Here is a 24,360-nt window from a genome sequence, read left to right on the forward strand (position 1 = left end):
TTAACTTTACCACTATCTTTAGCACTACAAAAAGTTAGTATTATTATGAGCGAGAAACAAATGTATATCAAATATTTAAAGAAATTCGAGAAAATGGCGATAATGAGTTTAAATAAATATTTTCTAATTTAGAAGAGTCTATGTTAGAAGGAATTATAGAAGTATCAAGAACTGTAGGTTGGAAAACTGCACATAATAATATAACAGCTGATTCTCCGGAATAATATTATAAAAGATCAATATTTTTACCTTTTTTGGATTATTTTATTTGTCAATTACAAGATAGATTTACTAATCATATATATATATGAATTTATTTACTGTTTTTGTAATATTAAGTTAGCATATCTTACAAAACAATATGGGAGAAAATATACTTACTGGATTGTCCTTACTAAACATATACCAACATTTTGATTTCGATGTGGAAGTAATTATTGATAGATTTGCTAAGTTACCACTAAAATAGTATTTCATATTTAAGTTAGGATTTTTTTTCAATATAAAATATATAAGCACACATGTGTACCAAAAAACTAACCAACTTTAAAAACCCTACAGTACCCTCCCTACATCCAATGGCCTATGTTGCTGCAGGTCAACTAAATGAAAAAATATGTACATTTTTTGATTTTTTTTTCTATTTTCTTAATAGTATAATATACCTAAGTAATTTTATGTATATAATCATCAAATTAATTTCTGTTCTGTTTGTAATTTATATTATTTAAAATTGTATTTATTATTAGTATTAGTATTATTATTCCTAATGTAGTATAATTCCTATATACTTATTTCTGAATAAATGATATACATACAGTTTTGATATTTAGCATAATAATAAATTGTCACATTAAAAATAATGAGCGAGGAGGAAGAAATTATTTTATTATGTTGCTGTATAATTTGTATTGCTATATTTTGTAAATCTCTCCCTCCCCCACAAAATTTTATTCTGTGTACGTACCTGAATTTTATAATTTACATGTATTGAAAATTTTGATTTAAATAGAAATAATATATGTGTAGAAAAATATTATATTTTATTAGATTCTATAACATTTTAGAAAAATATAATATTAAAAACCTTCATATTATACCACCGTACCACATATTTAATCCTAGAATCTATTATTATTCAGGAACTTCAATCATGTGTTGCTGATTGAGCCAGCGAGATAAAGGAAGATTTCCCAGTGATTTCGGACCACAGAAAATCCTTCAGTACTTTATGCCATAGTCCAAAAAATTAAAATATACTGTAAATTGTTACTTCATAAATAGTTGTATTTATTACTCTGATATAATATGTAATATAGTGTTGGCCCCCGACCATAGGCTTAAGGCTGCTCATCATAAAATTAGCCCCTTAAAACTCATACTATACATACTATAAAAATGAAAACTTGTACTGTGAGTCTCAAGAAACAGGGTAACTTTATCACTCTTCACCCTGTAAATATCTTTCAACTCTGTTTGCTGGACATTAAACTAGACTAATCAATCATTAATTCTTAGGACTTCAAATCTTTTTAACTCATGTAGCTTACGTATGCGCTTCAAAAATTCATTTTTTTAAATGGCAACCCCTGTTTTAAAATACAATTTTTGTATAAATAATATAATATATTAAAATTAATTATATAAAATATAAATCAATTATTTCAAGGCATTTTGATGAATCAACTTGTGTTGCACACTATAAATTGGCTAAATTAGATTAGATTAGATTATATATATTTTTTTTTTTTTAAATTTTTATCAGATATAAATAATCTATACAATATTAGCACAATAAGCTTATTTGATGAGAGCATAGACAAAACAAAACAAAACAGAAAAAAAATAAGACATGAAAGGTGTGATTAAGCAGCCACCCAATAGTGACTCTTGGCTATTGATTTATTATTATAACTACATAGAGACGTTAGTCATTTAATTTTTGTAAAAGATCACGGCACCATTTCCTTTTTAATCTGCGGTTAGGATCTCCTGGGAGTGTAAGGATGGAAAGATCTTTTATGAGAGAGTTTGGATGAGTTTGAAGTCGTTTGTGAAAACGTGTGTAAAAAATGTGTGCTTCCTCTTCAATTGTTTTCATATGAAGATCGTTATGAAGAGTTTGGTTAGAGATATAAGGCGGGGCATTAGATAGTTGTCGGATTGATATATTTTGGAATGTTTGGATTCGATTAGTATTGGATTTTTTTGCAGCACCCCACAGTTGGAGTCCATACGTCCAGATTGGTTTAAGTAGAGCTTTGTAGATTAATAGTTTGGTGTTAAGGGTGGAACACTTATTTTTAATTAAGAGAGGTCTGAGCATGGGCATGCGATTATTTAAAGTTAGTCGTTTGGTTTGTAGGTATTTATTCCATGTCAGTCTTTTATCAAGGATCAATCCTAGATATTTTACAGTATCGGAAGTGGGAATTTTTACATTGTTAAGGGTTATGTTTGGACATATCCCTTGTTTGAGTGTGAATGTTGTGTGTATGGATTTATTTTGATTGATTTTGACTCGCCATTTTTGATACCACTCGAATAAGTGATTTAGATGTACTTGTAAATTTGATGAGGCAGTTAGAGGATTCTTATTGATGGATAAAATTACTTTATCGTCGGCATAATCGGCTACAATAGTTTGTTGCGTGGTGGGTTGGTTAGCTACGTAGACGTTGAAGAGAAAAAGGGAAAGTATACCACCTTGTGGTACACCCGCTTTAATTGGTGCGATTCCTGAAATCGATGAGTTGTATTGGACTTGAAAGTGTCTATCAGTCAAATAAGATTTAATTAATAAGTATAATGAACAGGGAAGAAATTTTTTAAGTTTAAATTGCAAACCTTTATGCCAGATTATAAAATTTGAATATTTTTTTTTTTTGTATTGTTCGTTTTATTTCCTTCTAAACACTATGATATAATCAAAATTATTATTATTATTAAGTAATAAATTATTTACTTTTTATAAACTATTTTCCCATTTTATTGTTATACCTTATGAAATAACATAATTTAAATAAGTATTTTCAGGAAACAAAATTCTAAATTTCTATATCATTTATTATAAAATTATTCAAATTTTTTTTTTGTTTTATTATACAATCTGTAAATATATTTTAAAATGAGTATAAGTGTTGATAAGAAATAGAATAAAAATAAAATAAAATAAAATAAAAGGGACTGATGACTTGAGTGAAGAATCCATCCAGCGATGGAACTTCTTGAGATTGTGAATATTCAAATTTAATAAGATTTTTAAATTATACCTATAGGTGTAATTTAACCAATTTTTAGTTTACAGCACAAGTAAAGTTGATACATCAAAATGTTTTGAAAAAAATAGATTTATCCAAAAATAGTATTTAAAATAGTGGTTGCCATTTAAAAAAAATGAAGTTTTGTTGAACACGCACAAAATACATGAGTTAAAAACAATTTAAGTCATAGAAATTTATGATCGATTAGTCTAGTTTAGTGTCCCGCAAACCGAATTGAAAGATATTTACATGAAAGTACATTTGAAGTGAACCCTGGTTCTTGGGACATGAGTATATTTATAATTTGTCATTAAATATATTTATTAATAATCAAATTCACCAAGAATGCTCAACTATATTTTAGATTCTGAACGAAGTGATGAATGTATTGATTTTACAATGATGTGTGTGTTTTTTTTTTGTGTGTCTGTGTACAGCATAACTAGTCGAAATAATGCTTCGATTTCAAACTTTGGGGGTGGTTTCCGATGTAAAATTGAATATCCTTGGTGCACTATAGAGGTCAAAAGTAAACATTTTCCAACATTTTAAAAAAAAATGACAGAAAAACGGGAATTTTTACGCAAAACCAGTTTTCATCGACCAAATTGATTTTTTTATATGGTTGTAATTCAAAAACTAATCACTGTAAATACTTGAAATTTTCACCAAATGTTAATGATAGAGATATCTATATACAGTTTAATTTTCAAAAATTTTCGACTTTTTTTGAGTTATTTATAGGCCACTGAAATTTTCGAAAATATTTTTTGAAGTGTCGATAAAAATTTTTTGGCCTAATCAAAATACTTGAAAATTTAATACAAAGTTCCTCATAAGTTATTCTTATAGTGATTAAAAAATTATAAGAATAAATAGGCACAATTTTTTTTTTTAGTACTTGAAGTTCAAATATTGGCAAAAATTCGTTAAAACCATGAATATTTGCAAATTAGTTTTAAGTTGAAAAATCATAAAATTTTTTGCGTTTATAACGAAGGATTAAAAATACAAAACTAAGTTTTCCATAAGTTTTCCTTCAAGTAGCTATAGAGAAAACTCGAAGCATCATTATAGGAAAAATTTTAAATGCGTTTGAATTTTAAATTTTTACGAAATAGCGTAACGATAACGATTTATCCTCAAACGAATTTAAATATTTGTAATTATTCAAAAAGTATAGGTCGTAGATACTTGAAAATTTCACAAGTTATTTAGATTGGAATTTTCTTTACATGATTTAATTTTCAAAATATTTTGACTTTTTTTGAGATATTTATAGACAACTGAAATTTTCAATTTTACTGAAAATTTTTTTTGAAGTGTCGATAAAATTTTTATGGCCCTATCAAAATACTTAATGCAAAGTTCCTCATAAGTTATTCTTATAGTGATTAAAAATTTATAAAAATACATAGGCACAATTTTTTTTTATTAGCATTTATTGAAATTCAAATATTGACTAAAACCATGAATATTTTTTTTTTTGTGTTTGTCACCTTTTTTTTGGGGAAGTAAAAGTGCTTCGATTTTTGACTTCAGTACGTTATTCGATCAGAAAGTGAATCTAGTTGGTACTTTGGTGGTCAAAAGTGTTCTTAATATTTTTGTAAATAATCGGTATAAACAAACTAAAAATTAAGGGAAAACGGGAAATTTTACGCACAATCAGTTTTCGACAAAATCGATTTTGATTTTTAATATAACTTTAAAACAAATGACCATTAGTACATGCGATTTTCACCGAATGTTTATAGAAGTATATTCTAACCACCATAAAATTTTCAAAAATGTTTGACTTAAGTTGAACTATTCATAGGCATATGCAATTTTCGATCATTATTAGTTTTTTTTAAATTAATATCAATAAAAATTTATTTTTTGGTTAGAAAATCTTGAAAATTTAATACAAGGCTCTTAACATATTGTTACAATAGCAGTTGAAAAATAAAAATAAATTCATAGTCACAATTTTTTTTATAAGCATTCAAATTTTGAATTTTGACAAAATACGTAAAAATCACAAAAATTCGCAAGTTGTTTTAAGCTATAAATTCATAAAAAATTTCTGTTTAAATCTAAGATTTGAAAATTTAATATAAGATTCCTTTCAAATTTGTCAATCTTTATCACAAAAAAAATGTCCACCGGAAATTCAAATTAAATTTTTATTATCATTTGAATTTCAAATATTGACAAAAATTTGTCAAAACCATGAATATTTGCAAATTATTTTGTAGTTCAAAATTCAATTGAAAAATAAAATATTTGTTTCAAAATAGAATTTATGACAATATTTAAATATAATATATCCTAGACTGACAAATCATCTCCGTTCAGAATCGTTTTTTGTATACAATGATACCTATCATTGCATTCAAATCTAAACTACCCTAGTCAGAGGTTCACCCCACCACCTAATGTACAGCAGAGCGACATCCACTTACCCGCTTTTTAGACTTTTTTCCTCTAATAATGAATTTATTCTAATTTTTTTTAAATTGTAGGTACCTATACTTAAAAATCATGTTTTCATATAATCTGAAGAGCATTCTGTAACAATGCAAACTTATTTTTCAATAAGAACTACTCTTTCACTTGTAAATCAGATGATTTTTGAAAAATATTAATGTCTCCTAATCAAAATTTGTACAAACAGTTTTTAAGTTATTTAACTTTATTTAGTATGAATAATATAGTTCTAAATAATGGTTTTGTATAAAGTATAAGAATAAATACAAAGTTAAATAACTCAGAAGTCCCTATCCTGCCTGCTTATTTGAATTTCAATTTATATATAACATCAACATTTTCGAAAAAATCATTTTAATAACTAACAATAATAAAGGATAATTTTATTTCAGAAAAATAAGTTTTTAATTGAAAATATATTCTTTATTCTTTCAATTTGCTTAAAAATATCTTAAACCAGAATTTGAAAAATAATTTTTTAAAGGAAACCATCAGTTAGTTTTAATAAATGTTCTCATATAGGTTATATATTTTATTCATTTAAATTATAAAGTTTATGAAAAATAGAACTGGGACTTTGGCTCTTACAAATAAATTTTTTAATTGATAAAGAAGGCCTTATTTTTCTATTATCATATAATATAATTAATAGAACATACACTACCATATATTAAAATTTAAAATTAAACTTAATAAAATATTAACTTTTTATGTTCATTATGTGCAATTCAATACATTTTCTAAGTTGTTTTGGTGCAAAGTTATTGTATTTTTTGAAGAGTTGCCTATTTGCAATAATAATGTATAAATTAAATAAAACCTCATTTAAATGACAAGTGGAATAGTAATAATCATGTTAATATATTTGAAGGGACATACAAATTGTTATTAATAATTAATATAATTTGATAACAATTAATTGTAATAGTATGCTGATATTTAATGGAATCCTTATAATTGTCTATTTGTTTAATAAAGTAAATACTAGAAAACTAAAATTAATGTTTTATTGTAGCCAATAAGTAAAAAATTAAAACTGTAAAAGACTCCTAATTTATATAAAAGGAATATTATATAATAATATACATTGTGGGACCATGTAAAGTATTAAACTGTAACATTAATTTTATACCTGCTTCTTTAATACTTTTAAATTTGTATTTATTTTCCATAAATCATAAGCACTAGAAATTCCAAATCATTAGGTACCTAAAGGTTAAAAGTATATCTAGTGTCTTTTTAACTAACTATTCAAATGTTTATAAATATTTGAAGATTTATAGTCTTAAGAGGCTATAAAGTTTTTTAAATGTGAACATTTTTGTTGCGGATTATAAAATAAAATATCTAAATGTATTACTATTTATAATAGCATTCAGAAAGTACAAGTCGACTTAATAAATGATTTATACAGTTGACAATTATACTGGTATATCGTCGTTCATTAAGCTTCATTGTATCAATATAATCTAAAATTTTCTAAATTATATATTAAATGAAGCTAGTATACATCACCGCGCGTATAATACTGGACATATTGGTTGCAGACGATATACATTATATTGCATATTGTAGGCATATAATATAATGTTACACTTGGTCATATTTATACTTCTCAGAGTTCAGAGTTGCAACTTGTAATCATATTCTATCTTTTTTTTTCAATAACTGGTTGTACCACTTGACTCTTTGACTTTGACTCTATATGTAGAATGTATGTAGAATACAGATATAGGCATTCGAAATATACGAAGTATTAAAAGAAAATACTAGTTTTTAATGTTGAGTATGTGGAATTCGTCGATGTGAAGTAGGTATAACTGCATTTAGGATGGTTAATCACTAGGTTATATTAACTAGAGAGGCTTGTGCAGTTGTGCGTTTCTAGTTACTCTGTTTCTACGATTTATACGTCTTAGCAAACATCATAGATTATACGAAATTTATTATTATTTATTAGTACTTAGGTAGGTAACCTACCTACTTTACTTTCAATTTTTCAAATATCCTATTCTAAATTCTTTGAAAATATAATATCTTTATTGTTAAAATACTGCGTATAGCGTGTTCTTGTGTAACAATGTTTTATTATTATTAAAAATTTAACCCTTAATTAATTAGATTTACCTCTGTCCTCTTATGAGCTATAACGGTATATTAAAAAGTAATGCATTATACCTAATTGTTTTTCTTGAAATATTTCGTATTATTAATTTTTTCTTAAGAATACATTAATATCAAATTAATAACATATTATCCTTTACATAAGTTCCAATATTTAAAAAATATTTTTGTAAACATTAACATCTTTATTTATATCTAGTGTTTTAATTTTATATTACTTCACATGTTGTTGTATTGCGTAATTTTACTCGTGCATGATATTGTGCATTCAAGATACAATGAACCCTAAGCAGTTTAAACATTATATCACCCTACACACTATCATACTATCCTATAATGGACACCTACTTAGAAGTGCTTACCAAAATATTTTGCATTAATGATTCGAGTTATTAAAATAAGTATTTTTAATTAAATTATATTATTCACATTATTCTTAAAGTTAAATTATAAATATTATATATATTTTTAAAGCTTTTTCTTTTTCTTTCTTTTTTTTAGTATTAAAATGTTATCAATAATAAACTAAAGTACCTACTTATAAGGTATTTATTAATAGTAATTTATGCATAACTATTATCTAATATTTACACTTTTATTAAAATTACTTATCCTTAGGGCCAGTTGTACTATCTCCGATTAAAATTAATCGGAGTTTAATCGGCCGAATTTGCCCGGTTAAATATCTGTTATCAGCTGATTAAGCATAATCGAAGTTTAACCGTAGATGGTAGTGACGGTACAACTAGCTCTTATAACGAAAATTTAGATTTCGTAAATAAATTTGCGGTCGATTAAAAACATTTTGAGAACGCTTGGCTACCGCATGTATAAAAATATACTTTGGGCACCATACCGAACGTAGATTCCTGTCTCATCAACCAGGAGCGAGTTTAGTTACGTTTAGTTGTGTGATCAAGTAGCACGTTTTAGTGTTTTCTTGTTTCAATGTTTTAAAGCATGTTAAAGAGTACATTATACAGTTTACAAAATAATATATAAGTAAGTGTTTAAAATTAATAATTTTTTTTTTTATTAGGTTTTAGTATACACCTGAAATAGCTTAGACATATCTTTAACGGAAAATACTACATTTAAAATATATACGTGAGTACTCGAAATTAATTTAATAAATTAAAATATTTATTGTATACTTTACACATAATAATAATAATTGAATAATTCTAAATCCTAATTATAAAACCGTCGTTATTATTCGTACTTGAACAATTTTTACTCACCGTAACAAAACATTCAAATTACCTAATGAACCTATTTAAATGTAATATAGCTATATTGTTTTCGATTAATTGTAGCATAGTTTATAGTATATCTATTAATTATGATTAAATGAATTATATTATTTATTGTATTAATTAACTGTTTGAATTATTTAAAAAAAAAAATTTAAATAGTTTTTATATTAGAGCTCAAATTCATATTCTGTTATAGCTCTATGTAAAATACTTTTATAATCCGAAAATATTTGATCCATAGCGTTGATATAAAATAGCGATATAGTATCGAAATATAAATTTCAAATTTAAATGAATCGTATACCTATTTAGTTGGAAACCCCAATATTTTAACACTGATTTCAAATTACAAACCTATGTCATAAAACTTATCGCCTAGTTATTTTTTTTTCTACAAATACCATGAAATACTTAACTACTGTTAAACTTTTTTAATGTATTATTTAATAATTGAATAAATTGGTATTTTTTTAAATATCAACACTGCGTCAAACGTCTTCGACTCATATGCTTAATAAATTCTGGAAATGTAGTGAATGTTACAATTGCAAGTGTACAATATTAAGTTGAAATAAATACTGTATCTACGGTGCATATTATCCTGGATCTTAAGAACACAATTTTTATTTTCATTATTTAAAATGAAAAAAATCCGTGGCAACCATGTTGAAGAGGTTTAAATATAATGGTTTTTTTTTAAGTCCATCATCAATTATGTTATACGTATTTTTGAAATTATTTTTTTTGTCGGTTTTTATAAAAAAAAACAGTGTACGTAATGGTAAATGTGTTATAGTAAATAGTTTTATTTGAAATATAGAAGATTCCGTTTTTAGTAAATTGATGTAGGTATGTACAAATAATTTTGGCTAACAATAAAAGATTTACATTTTGGATTCTTGGTTTTACAATGTTTTTATTTTTTTGTTTGTTTGTCATCGGATATTGAAGCAGTAAAAATGCTTTTATCTATTACTTTGATCCATTTTGGGAAATTCCCGGTATTTAAATCGCAAAAGCGAACAAAGAACAATAAAAACGGGAATATTACCTCAAACCAATTTAGCCAACTCTCAACAAAATCAATATTTTTGTAATTTAATAATTTATAAGTTATAACCACAGATACTTAACATTGTCACTTTCTATCGATATTAGCATTTTCTTGACCTGATATAATTTAAAAAATATATTTGCTCTTTTTAACCTATTTAATGGCATTTAAAATTTTTTTTATAATATAATAGAACTTCTTTTGTTCGTAATTTGCATTATATTCAAAAAAATATTACTTTCAGTATCGTAGAATCATATGTATATAGTACCATAATTTTGGATAGAACACTCAATTATTATGTTTACTATAGAACTCATTTAACATTAAATTACTTGTATTATATTTTTGAATGGACATTGAACAGTTTTTCCATTAAAAAAAAAAAAATATTCTAACCGTCAAATTTAGAGCATACCTACATCATTTTAAGTTTTTTTTAAATTTAAGCGTATTGATACCAACGAACCCGAGAACGTACCTTTCAAGATGTGTTTACATTTGTATAAATTAATTATACTCGGAATTATATCACATCGAAAATCAAACTTTTTTATTTAATTTATTTGATAACATTTGTATTATAAATGCTATGCGTACATAGAAAGTAACCTATATAGGTAGTATTGTTTTTTTGCTTTTCTTAAAAATCAATATTTCCAGCTGAGAAAAATAACGAGGACATTTCTTATAACATGATTTAGGCTATTGTTAGTTTGCTACTTTGCAGACGTTAGTCAAGCATTTTTCGATATTGATGTTTTTAATTCTGTCATTATATATATATACATATATATTGTTGATGCATATATTGTCATTCATAAATAATATTTTATAGACATATACAGTTAAAATTATATCATGAATTTATAAAAATTTGTTATTTATTAGGTAGGTACATTATCTTACCTACAGACATAATTTTAATTTGATTTGATTACTATTTTTTAAGTGTAAATATTGTCGGAAATTGTTTTGAGAAATTCTATCTGTAATCAGTCATTATAATTGATATTTATTCAACAATTATTTCATTTATTTGACCAGATTTTTAGTTTTTAAGTACATTGAGAGAATGTAAGCGTTAAATCTATTATTTTTTCTGCCAAAATCGTTTTACTAATAATTTCCCTCTTTGCAACTAACATTGGGACTTAGTGCTATCTATTTTATATAGTTTTTATTGTATGAACCCATTCTCCAATCCATCAAACTACATCATTTTCAAACGTTAGGTAAGCTTTCCTTATTTATTTACATTTAATTCATAGAAACATAAGTAATACTCTTCAAATTCTATATGCAAACGATTATTTCAACTTCGTAATATTATTGATAAGAAATTAATGATTTAAATATAAATTATAAAGGGCATTTTTAATTACCATATAATACTTATAGTGGCATATTTAAATAAATTATGAATAATATAATATGTAACTAAAAAGATTAAATAATGACAGTGAACTTGATTAAGTACACAAAGATAGATAAGAGTTCAATAACACTAGTTTACAATATTATTTGATTGATTAAAAATAAATTATAACATAAAATTCAATGTCATCGATCATCATTATCATCTCAACGACACTGCATCTTAATTTGTCGATATTTTGAGTTATCATTTATAAATTATAATATATTTTTACGATTTCAAAAGAATATTTTTAAAGGTTTGGACAATAGCTTATATTAATTTTAATTTAGACAATTTAATTATGAGGAAATTGTACCCCTATGTGTTGTCACTTGTCTCCGTCTTATTAACGCATAATATACCTAAATGTATATCCTGCGAAAATAACGAGGAAACAAAATCTTTTCTTTATCGAAATTTATTAATTTTTCTCTTATTATTATTTTACACTCTTAAAATACATACTATTTGTTTATAATGATTTAATTTTAAAATCTTAGATATAAAAGGAAACATTTTTATGAATTTCTAGGATAAAATAATTTACGAATTTTCGTGATTTTTACGTATGTTGTCGAAATTAAAATTTGAATGCATGTAAAAAAAATTGTGCCTATGTATTTTTATAATTTTTTAATTGCTATAAGAATATTTTATTAGGAACTTTGTATTAAATTTTCAAGTATTTTGATTGGGCCAAAAAAATTTTATCGACATTTCAAAAGAAAATTTTCAGAAAAATTGAAAATTTCAGTTGTCTATTAATATCTCAAAAAAAGTCAAAATATTTTGAAAATTAAATCATGTAAAGAAAATTCCAATCTAAATAACTTGTGAAATTTTCAAGTATCTACGACCTATACTTTTTGAATAATTACAAATATTTAAAATCGTTTGAGGATAAATCGTTATCGTTACTATTTCGTAAAAATTTAAAATTCAAACGCACTTAAAATTTTTCCTATAATGATGTTTCGAGTTTTCTCTATAGCTACTTGAAGGAAAACTAATAGAAAACTTAGTGTTGTATTTTTAATCCTTAGTTATAAACACAAAAAATTTTATGATTTTTCAACTTCAAAATTACTTGCAAATTTTCGCGTTTTCGACAGATTTCGTAAAAATTTGAACTATAAACGCTTATAAAAAAAAATTGTGAATAACGATTTTTAAACTACAATAAGAACAACTCATAAGGAACCTTGTATTAAATTTTCAAGTTTTTTTGGTCGTCCAATATTTTTTTACCGGCACTTCCAAAAAAATTCTCAAAAAAGTTGAAAATTTCAGTGGTCTATAAATAACTCAAAAAGAGTCAAAAATTTGTGAAAATTAAACTGTATATAGATAACACTAACATAAACTTTTGGTGAAAATTTCAAGTATTTACAGTGATTAGTTTTTGAATTAAAACCATATAAAAAAATCGATTTGGTCGAAAACTGGTTTTGCGTAAAAATTCCCGTTTTTCTGTCATTTTTTTTTTTTTTTTTGAAAACTGTTGGAAAATGTTTACTGTTGATCTCTATAATGCACCAAGGATATTCACTTTTACATTCGAAACCACCCTCAAAGTTTGAAATCGAAGCATTATTTCGACTAGTTATGCTGTACACAGACACAAAAACAAAAAAAACAAAAAAAAAAACTCATCATTGTAAAATCAATACATTCATCACTTCGTTCAGAATCTAAAATATGTATTCATTTTAATATCTTAAAAAATATAGTGTTCTTTTATATTTTAGATTGTGAACGAAGTGATGAATGTATTGATTTTACGATGTGTGGTTTTTTTTTGGATTTGACTGACAAAAAAAATGATATAATTTCAAATTTCAATTCAACTAGTTGTTTTAAAGAATACTGGTAGCTATAGTATGTCATTAAATTTGAATACATTTCTGAATTGTAGAAAGAAAATATATACAAACTACCGCAAAATTAAGTAGTATAAAAATATATTTTTATAAATGTTTGATATTATTAGTATATTTTGTGTTTGGTAGTTTGGTTTGGTTAGAAAATAACATTATTAGCTATTTTTATTGTGTAAATTTGTTGTCCTAATAAATTCCTATTCGTGTACAGTTCAAAAAGATAAATATATTATTATGGAGTTGTTTTTCTGTTATATGAGATATATTCAGTTCACAAATGTTGCGCTGACGCCTGACATTCGCTTAATGAAACTTGATTGATTTATTTGTCAATAACTACCAAACCGAGTAACAATCAATATTAAATTGTTACATTTTAACTACAGTGTAATAAAAATACTAATTTTACTTATTTTTTTTTTAAATTTACACATTAAAAACATATACTTGTTATTCAAAAGTGTTGATTTAAGTTTTTTATACTTGTATACACTATACATATTACATAATGTATATTAATTGTATACCATGGTAAAATCTGAAGAAAGTCGCATAAAATAATATAACAACACTAATGCGATATCCATTACCTAAATATGGTTTTTCTGGTTTGCTTTATAAAAATCTTAAATAAAATATTGTATTCCACGTATTTTTTTATGTTTATTGTTATATTGTTTACACTTCGGTAAATTATTTAATTTTTCTTTGATTTTTCTATTTATCTATTTACATTGTTATGTAGAAAATTTAGATAAAAATGTTTATTAATGCCGTTTTTATCTTCGGAATTTCATTATATATTTCCTTTTGTACGTGGCTTATAAATTAAAATATAATATGTACTAATTTAAGGACCTTTTTTTAATTTATAAAATGTTAATATTAATGCATTGGGTATCAATCTTAATAAATTAACCTGTGTCACTGTGTATACAATATACATATTATTCCATATGTTATTTTTTAAACGGTATTTAAATTTAATAATAGGTTCATAATACATTTTTTTTTTTTAATAGTCCATTATATTGTGTATATATATATATATCATGACCAACAGATTCTATATGATCTATAACTCTATAATCTGTTATACTAATATAATTATCATTGTTCACATAACTACACACTATTTACGAATGTCCTTTAGATGGCTTTTATTTATCTATTTAATCAACGCGCGAATATTTTGCCATAAAATACATTATGTATGCACGTTGCATATTTTTGCACCGTACTTGCGCGAAAATCGCCGCCTTTATTAGTTCCTTTATTTTTGTACTAGCGATGTATCAGAATTAGTAGCATGACTTCAAATACTATTTTATTACGAAATAATTATTGTATTATTGTTTACTGATTACCAATTATATAACTTCACATGGAGACTTCGGGTTTATTGGTAAATGCAGAGCTCTGTTATTTTGGTTTTTTTCAACTGTTGAGAATATTGAGATACAACCGTTTAAAAAAAAAAAAATGTTGAATGTTACGAAAGTAAACAATCCGTATACAATTAACTTTTTATAAACACAATAGTACTAAATCGTTTAAATTTGTAAATTTTCTTTTTAAAACATTGCTTTAACCTCAAACAAGTGTATTTCATTTTCAGTAGTTCCAGATAATTGTATAATACCAACAATATGTTGTATAATACCGTTCTTAGTTTTTGGCCATGATGATCTACATCTGAATATTGATTTTAGACATCCAATAAATCCTAGAGTTAATTAAAATGTCACATTTTTAGATCCAGGACGTTAATTTAATGCATGTCAATTTTCCTTGATAAGAACAAGTATCATCCACATGCCATAACTAAATAGTATAATGTATTTCTTTTTGAGGTTTGCTCGATTGTAGTTATTTCTTTTATAGACGATAACGACAAACACGCAATTAAACGATCAACTAAATACTGTTCAAGTTATTCTTATACTCTAAACTCTCCATTATAAATAATAAATTCATACCAAAATGTAATGTATATTAATCTTTCTTGTTTAACTTTGGATCAAATGTAGGCTAAAAACCTAAGTTGTTGAAGCTTTAAAACAAAACAAAAAAAGTATAGGTTAGGGAGTTCGAAAAGCACGAACGGTGACTGTTGATTGAATTTTAATCCCAATGTTATCTGTCGTCGATCCACGTCGGTTACAATAATGTAATTAATTACTGGTCTGTGGTTTTTCCAGAAATAATTATTTTTAGAAACTGATTTTTAGAAATTATGACATTTTTGGATCATTTGATATCGGATTGACTAATATTTCGCCAATCATCTTACAGAAATCATAGATTAAATAAAACTATTTTAGATAGGTAGTCTTTGCCAATATCATTACTAATGATGAATTTTGATCAGAGGTGAATAAGTATTTACTCATCTCCAGACTCCAATCAACAATCACTAATCATCATCATGCACCACTAGTGAATCAAATAAAAATAAAAATAATGATTGATAAGCTCAGCTATATTATAATTTAAAATATTCTATATTCATGACGTCGTATAATTTAGAATATTTGAGATTTTTTACGAATGTAAACTTTACTACACTTCAATTAATGGTCAAAGATTTGAATATTTGATGTATAGTTTTATTAGTTCTAGCTGCCTATTGACGTATCGTGTAAAATATTGTATATATTTATAATTAATGAATGTATGCATAATGATCATTTATTATATTATAATATGAATAATTATATAATGTATAAATAGAATAAACAAATCGTGATTTTGATGTATTTCAAATTAAGTTATTAACGTAACAATTATTGCATTATTGTATAATAGATTCTTTAAAGTGTATGTGTTGTATATTTTGCAATTATTTATATCTATAAACGAATGGTGTGCCAAATTTGTTTAAATTTAAATTTATATAAGTTACAATTTGAACAATTTAGTGTACAGAGTGTTGTTTCGCGAAGATTTACTCATTGTGATATCTCCTGAGATAATCAATATATCGTAAATTTGTTTTTTATTAGACTCGCATAAAAAGGGGTTACATATTGTATTTTTTTTAAATTTTATTAAATGTTTGAAAAAAATAAAGATACCTATTTTATAGAGTTTATTTAGCTGAAAATGTTGACTTTCCAACATTTTATTTCCATTAATCACATGTTTTTTAATGATTTTTTTAATTTATAAATAAAATGGTTTTTATCCAGACTGGGAGTCCCCTCTACAGCTAATGGATATATCCTCACGGGACATCCTGTATATAGACTAGGTAGTATCTATGAAATTGTATGAATATTACCTATATTAGTTGTGTACGGTTGTGTATACTTGTACTACGATACCCAATTATTAGATAAATATCTGACATTAATTATGTTGCAAAAAATTAATTTTTTAAGAAGAGCATTAAATAAACGTTCAAAATAAAATTTTTGCTTGATTAATTAAACCAAACACGTAGATACGCATTATTACAAAATTATCATATATCTATATTGATATATTATATCCATTATTCATTGTAATGTATTTCTTTATCTCGTTATCAAATAAATAAATAAAATAAAATCTAAAAGGCTAACATAAATAATTCAAGCAAAAAATAAAAAGATGACTTATTTTTAATACCATCAGTTTGCCCACACACACTATATATATATTTCATTTATAAGTATTTCCATTATATTCTTCAGTATGTAGTATGTACTACCTATCACATTTACACATTTTTTATAATTAACAAAATAAAACCTTAAAAGTCTCTCTGCAATTCTGCTGTTAAGGTTTTACATGATCGGTTTTGAGTGTATATAAATATAACCATTGAATAGTCGCTAAAGTGGAAGACGTGTTAAATTTGAATTCCAGTTCAATAATAAATAGTAAATTATTTTTAAAAATGATTTACGCAATTTCGTTTGCTAGATAAAATTCTACTCTATTTAACACTAATTTTTATGAAAACTGAAAAATAATTATTATATTTGTTCATTACATATTATTATACATTAGTAAAATTTATTTTAAATTTGTTTCAAAGTTCGTCGAAATAAGAAAAAATGTGTTTTATAGCTGTGAATTTATACAATTTTCAATTTGTATGCCTAAATTTCATACTTGGGACGTGTAATATTGTGTTCTATATTACACCATGAAATTTACAAATTATAAGCTAATCATAGTTCACATAATCACATAAGTCAATAAAGTCAATTTGTACGTGATATTGACTTACAACTTTAAAGTTATGTGTGATATTGATTATACGCACAACAAACCCCGAAACTGGCAAAGTACGATTGAGCATAATAATAATACGAATACCTTATTAGTTATTAGCAACATGATCGAGCATTGAATATTTTATGCGACGTTGCCACATTCACTTTGTCTATGTTTTGTAATTTATTATTTTCATGTATTATTACCGATAATTATAATGATATGATACCAAATTTAAACGAGTCATGAGTCGAGTCTAGCTTTATCGACGTAGTCGATTATTTATTGATTGATAAATTAGTTCACGAATAATAAATATTAGTTTTATACGTAATGTGCTAAATGTTATAGATGCCAAATTCTAAATATTTATTATTGGGGGGAGGGGAAATATAAGATAAATAAGATAAGTAACTATTCCAAAATCATATACAGGTGTTTCTAAAGTGGTTGAGGTAACTATAGTATACCTATGCGTGCTCGGTGTGATGACCCAATGAAGATTTTTTTTCTATATCTTCAAAATCTGGGTTTATTCATCTTATTTTTAGAACATTATCTTAAATGTGAAAATGAACACTCAAGTTGTATTTTTGCAAAATTCTCATACGAATCGAGGTGACACCACATTGATGATAGTTATTTGCTGTCATTTACCATAAGTACAAAAGGAAAAGTTTATCTTATCGAGTAAAAATAATTATGTTACTGCGATATCCAAAAACTGAAATTTCAGTATAAATAAGAACACAACAATAGTTAGTCTCATTTATCTCTAACTTATGACTTATGAAATTGCGGGTACAAGTTACCATATTTCATTACCTTTACATCTAAAAAACATACCCAACTTAAATTAGTTAAATTCAATCATTTACAACTCTATCGACACTAGTTTTGTTATTTTATCTTTATTAGTTGACGCAATGTAAATTAATGCACTGATTGATCATGTATGTTAAATGACAATAAATAACTATCACCAATGTTTACCTTGTAGTTTTATCATACGAATCGACGTGTCACACAATTTTTTTTTAGTCGGCGATTCGAGCATAAAAACGCGCTGACACCTCAATTCGTATGTGAATTTTGCAAATAATACAACTTGGGTGTTAATTTTCACATTTACGATAATGTTCTAAAAATAAGATGAATGAACCCAGACTTTGAAGATTGAAAAAAATTTCAAAAATATCTTCATTGGGTACACTGAGTACGCATATACTAGTTACCTCAACCATTTCACAAATACCCTGATAAATATCTTTGTTTATACTGGTATTGTTCGATCACCAGCTATTTGTCACTCAGTACATTAAAATAATTTTTTTTCAATATAGATATAATAATATAACAATTCTATTGGAAACTTTTAACTTAAATCATGTTTTGAATAATAATAGTTATTTAAGTAAATATTTTTTGTATGGTATAGTTCAAAATTTAAAATAGCAACATCGCAGAGTTTTTATGCTCAATCGTGTTATATAGCCTCCGAAATGTAATCATTTTTTTAATGAATAAATAAGAAAAATATGGAAAATATGGAAAATACATAAATATTTTTGATATTACTGAACAAGCATTATATACCATGTTTTCAATCAGTGTGATTTATCTCTTGGATTTAACTCTTGGATATTACATAAATACATAATGGCATATAATGTAAAAAAATCAATAATATTATCATGTCAATTTTTAACGTATTACTTTATTTTAGCTCTTACTTATTTTATAAAATTATTTTTTCTACAATTTACATTAAAATATACTACTAAACAAATATTTATATTCGTAGAAAGTTTAATGAACCCATAAATTGATGATATTATCACAGAATATATTCTGTGATATTATTTTGTATCGTTGTATAATATTATATTTTGTTATGAATCTAATAAATAACTATACAGTATAAACTAGGTAGGTACTATTATTAAAATTAAAATTATTGAATTTGTTTGGAGAAAAAAATGTTTTGAATAATATAAAAATTATATTATTATATATTATACAGTGAATTTTGTCACTCTAACTTTATTTTGATTCTTTTTAAATAGTTTAAATATAGTGAAATACTAATTACATTTCATGACATGCATTAATTGTATAACTCAATATTATGGAATCTAATTATGATTTATGAGCTTTAGAACTCCCAGTAATTGCATTCAACATTTATACACCCAACATATTTAACGTTATTAAAGAATAACAGTTTTTTTTTTTACTAGCTTTTAGTACAAAACTATAATAGCTCAACAATTATCCATAGATACAATAACAAAAATAAAAAACAATATATTATAATGATCATTAACAAAAAGAGATGTATAAAATATACTTAATTAATATGTTGTGAAATAATATAAGCCAAACTAAATTAAAGTATAACAGTTATTGTGATTTAAATTTAGAAAAAATGTCCATCTCATTATAATTATTATTAATACAAACTAAAATGATAATTTATTAGGAAATTAATAAAAAAAGTAATCTACTGGTAGTAACCTATACTGGCCTAACCTACAATTCAAGTTGTTATTGTATAAAACTATAAAATAATTTCATGAAATTAGATATTTGTTGAAGTTATAGAACAGTGGTCGGCAACCTTTTTTGACGGAATAGCCAAAAGTTACAATGTACAAAATTTTTCTGACTTTAAAGAGCCATCACTAAAAATTTTCATAATATTTTTAAAATAATTTTATTTTTAAATTTTAACAGCTATAATTATTCAATTTCACAGTTATTAATTAATCGGTTACATCAAAAGCGATACATTAAGATATAAATATATAAAGAGTTACATCAATGGGAATATTGGCTTTGTATGTCTTTGAAAGTTTGTTAAGTCTGGCTCATTAGTTGTTGTTTTAAGTATCAAATTATTGTTATGTATTATTTCATATTTTCAAAAGCACCAAAACTAATACAATATAAATTTTTTGTTTAAAATATTGTTTTTGAACATAAAATATTAATTTTTGCATGGAAACTGGAGAGTCGCGACTTAAGATCCAAAAAGCTCGAAAGACCCTGTTCTAGAACATCAAAAAATAAAACAAAATATTGTATAGATTTATAAATACATTCATTAGACGTAATTATAAATTATTCATAGTAACTTATCAAAATATTTTAAAAATATAAAATCCCCAAATGTTTTCAATTAATTATAATGGTATATTATACTCATAATTTGCTACGCTGTAGAAGTGTAGAGTGTGTTATCATTATTTGTGTTTCTTATTCATTGCTTTTATGTTAAATATTGTATACAAAAATTCGTTTTATTTAATACTTTTATATTTATGTTTTTTAGGTTGATATTTTCAATTTGCCACTACATCTATATACATTTTTAAAAATGAACAACCAAGAAAGGGTATTACCTGAAGCTACTATACGGTCGTGTATCGTAGTGTTAGCCAGTTTCTTAGTGAATGGTCTTGTTTTTAGTTTTATCAATTCCTATTCAGTGACTTATGTATATCTCTTGAAAAGACTAGAGGATGCTGGTGTCGGTGAAGCAGCGTCAAAAGCATGTAAGTAATTTATTTGATTTACATCCCATATGGACTATATTACATTCCATGTTCGAACATAGTTAAACGCCTCAATATAACGGTAGTTACCCATTCTTCTTTTCAAACGAAACACAATGATATTACAATACATTATTATACTCACATTAGTCTTAATATTTCTTGTTACTACACAATTTAGACATTTAATCATAAACGATTTGTTTGATAAGGTCATTTGTTAATTCAAAAAATAAGAGTATTCGACTGTATATAAAGTTATAAGGCTTGTGTTTAACCAACAGATTAAATATTAACTATTGTGACATCATATTTCATTTTATTTTTTTCTCTTCACTAACTCACTTTAATAATTCAATGACAAAATAATTTATTTTTATTTTTTCTATATTATAACACATTAAAGTAAATAAAGTGCGAAAGTAAGTTATCTTTTACTTAAGTCACTTTCGTTAAATTAATTCAATATTGATAAATTATTTAAAAAATTTTCATTTATTTCAAAATATTATGTAAATTGAAGGGGAGGGGTCCGTCCAGTGTCCAGATAATTCTATTTTTAGAAATTTTCAAAATAAAACTTTAAATATAGCTTAGGAAGTACTTTTATACAGAAAATAAAAACCATACAGCTCTAAATAATATATTTCCTGTACGGGCTAACCTTGTGTTGTTGTTTTACAGGTGTACTCGTAATTCTTATTTTAATCAAAGGCCTGGTTTTCGGATAAAAATTGGTTTCTGAATTTCTTATAGTCCCCTTCAATTTAAGAATTTAACTAATTGTAATATTTTTACTTAAAGTACATCATGTTAATTTTTTTTTTTTATGAAAATTAAATATTTCTGTTATTTAATATTTGGGATTACTATTTAATAATTTAGCTATTCAAAATGGCTTTTAACAGACAATTGGTTATTAATTATTATTATTGTTTTGTTATTTAATAAAAATAAATACGCGTATTATTTGTAGAGAATTGAGAGAACGCCATACCCGCATATGTGTTATCTCGGTCTTGCAAGTGCGTAACATATCAAATTTACGTTCAACACATAACGTTAACTTTGTTAGTTTAAAAACAATTAACCTCCGTTCAGTTTTTCTAGTGTATTAGAAGCATTTTAATTTACGCTATATTATATAGGTACTCAAAACATGCAAAATTTGAACTATCGTAAAACCCCAACATACGAATACATATAATATTATTCTTATTATCTTTAAAATGTTTAGTATGTTAATTAATTTTCATTTTTAATCTAACGGAGCTAAACGAAGATTTGCTATGTTACGTACTTGTAAGACGGAGACAACACTACGTGTGGGTATAGCGCCTCTTAAGTGTAATTGGTAATCTAGCGTTTCTTTACAATTAGTCACTATGTCAGTGTTTTTTAGCTTTGGTCATATAAATTCCTTAAATAAATCTTATTGACTTCTTTAATTTTACAATTTAAAATCAAGTTTAAGAGAGAGTTATAACTGTTATATGAGTTAATAATCGATTTTGTTGCGTTAAAATAAATCTTATTATTGTTGTTAATATTATAAATTTCGATATTTTAGTCGTCAATTATTTATGATACAAACACATATTGGAATAAGATTTTTGAAATCTGATGAAAATTGTCCCTGATTTAGATCATTCTTATTAAAATATCAATAATTGTATTTTGCATATATCAACATTTTTACCTATTAGATGCATGTAGTTAAATGCATATTTGTAGTTTTATAGTGTTTATTATTTTTATTTATAGCATATATTTGTTTTTGTCATATTATCACGTTCACAGCCACATATCGATAAAATTACGGACCGGTCGTTATTGCAAAAGATAAGATTACATACTTATATGCAACACACGTATATATATGTTACGGGCAAAGTATACAATTTGGGCATTTTATACATTGTCTGGACATTTTATACAATGCCCTTCGTATATTGGGCAATATAGATAACGGATGAGATGATTTAATGAAATATGGTAAATCGTAAAACATAGTTAAAATAAAGTCAAATTATTATACATTACTATTCACTAGTTTGTTTGTTCTTATGGTATTTTTACCAATGTCCGCTTGTCCACATATTATATGCGTGTACGTGACATAATATATTATAACTATTTTTACTGATTTATAAGTTATATTATAATATGTACATCAAAATGTCACGGGAGCAGTGTACATGCGACAATAAGTGATAATAAAATTTAAAAACTTATTTTATTTTCTAATAATAAAAATACATGTCATTATTCATTAAATCATCTCATCCGTTATCTACAGGGTGATTCTTTTATCAAACAACACTAATTATTAAAAAAAGTATTGACTTTTTTCAAAATATTTTTTACATAGTTTCAAGTCAAAAAACCAAAGTTTTTATTGAAAAAAAATACTTTTAAATACTTATAACTCATAAACTATACTAGCCCTAAATTCAATTTTTATGAATCAAAATACTTAGAAAAATATTCAGCTTTGGAATATGAAATTAAAACTCTATGTTGTCATTCAAAAAAGTAAAAAACTTAAGAAATTACAAGGATAAAAAATATTAAAAAATTATATTTTTTAATAAAAACGTTGATTTTTAACAACTTAAAACCATGTAAGAAAATATTTTGAAAAAAATAAATACTTTTTAAATAATGAGTGTTTTTTGATAAAAGAATCACCCTGTATATTGCCCAATAAACGAAGGGCATTTGTATAAAATGCCCAAATTATATACTTTGCCCATAACATATATATTATATTAGCATAGATAAATAAATTCGTAGTTTATATAATATAACTCAAAGGTTTCAGTCCATGTCGTGCGTTTACTATTAAAAAGTGTCAGATTTTGTGTCTAGAGATTTTTGATATAATTTAAATTCGTAAATCTAAAATTCCTAAACAAAAAATACCAATTAGGAGTCGTTTAAATACATGCGTAATCGATCTTAAAGATATTTTTAAAACTTTTAAATGGTTCAATTTTATTGAAATATTTGTGAAATTTTAGTTACCGTGACTACAAAGTTTTTGGTAAACCAACATCTATCGCGTGTAAACACAAAAAACAATTTAAAACTCAAAGAATAAAATTTAAAATGCAAAATAAACGTTT

The 24,360-nt window shown here is 24.8% G+C and overlaps 1 protein-coding gene across 5 annotated transcripts in view; it reads left to right on the plus strand.

The window, feature by feature from the left end:
- Window positions 1-24,360, plus strand: part of kar (monocarboxylate transporter 10-like protein kar) — a 45,125-nt gene that overhangs the window by 2,020 nt on the left and 18,745 nt on the right. The window contains exons 1-3 of one of the 5 annotated variants that reach the window (XM_089226296.1): window positions 8,812-8,829; window positions 8,899-8,966; window positions 21,010-21,232. In XM_089226296.1, the coding sequence (XP_089082422.1) occupies window positions 21,055-21,232 (178 nt within the window). In that variant the 5' untranslated portion in view covers window positions 8,812-8,829; window positions 8,899-8,966; window positions 21,010-21,054. Of the gene's footprint in view, window positions 1-8,717; window positions 8,967-21,009; window positions 21,233-24,360 lie in introns of those variants that run through there. The other 4 variants (XM_089226295.1, XM_089226297.1, XM_089226299.1 and 1 more) reach the window with 4 other exon arrangements.

This window comes from Diuraphis noxia, unplaced genomic scaffold (genome assembly GCF_037042655.1).
Source record: "Diuraphis noxia isolate RWA-SAM2 unplaced genomic scaffold, SU_Dnox_SAM2 contig0004, whole genome shotgun sequence".
Lineage (NCBI taxonomy): Eukaryota > Metazoa > Arthropoda > Insecta > Hemiptera > Aphididae > Diuraphis > Diuraphis noxia.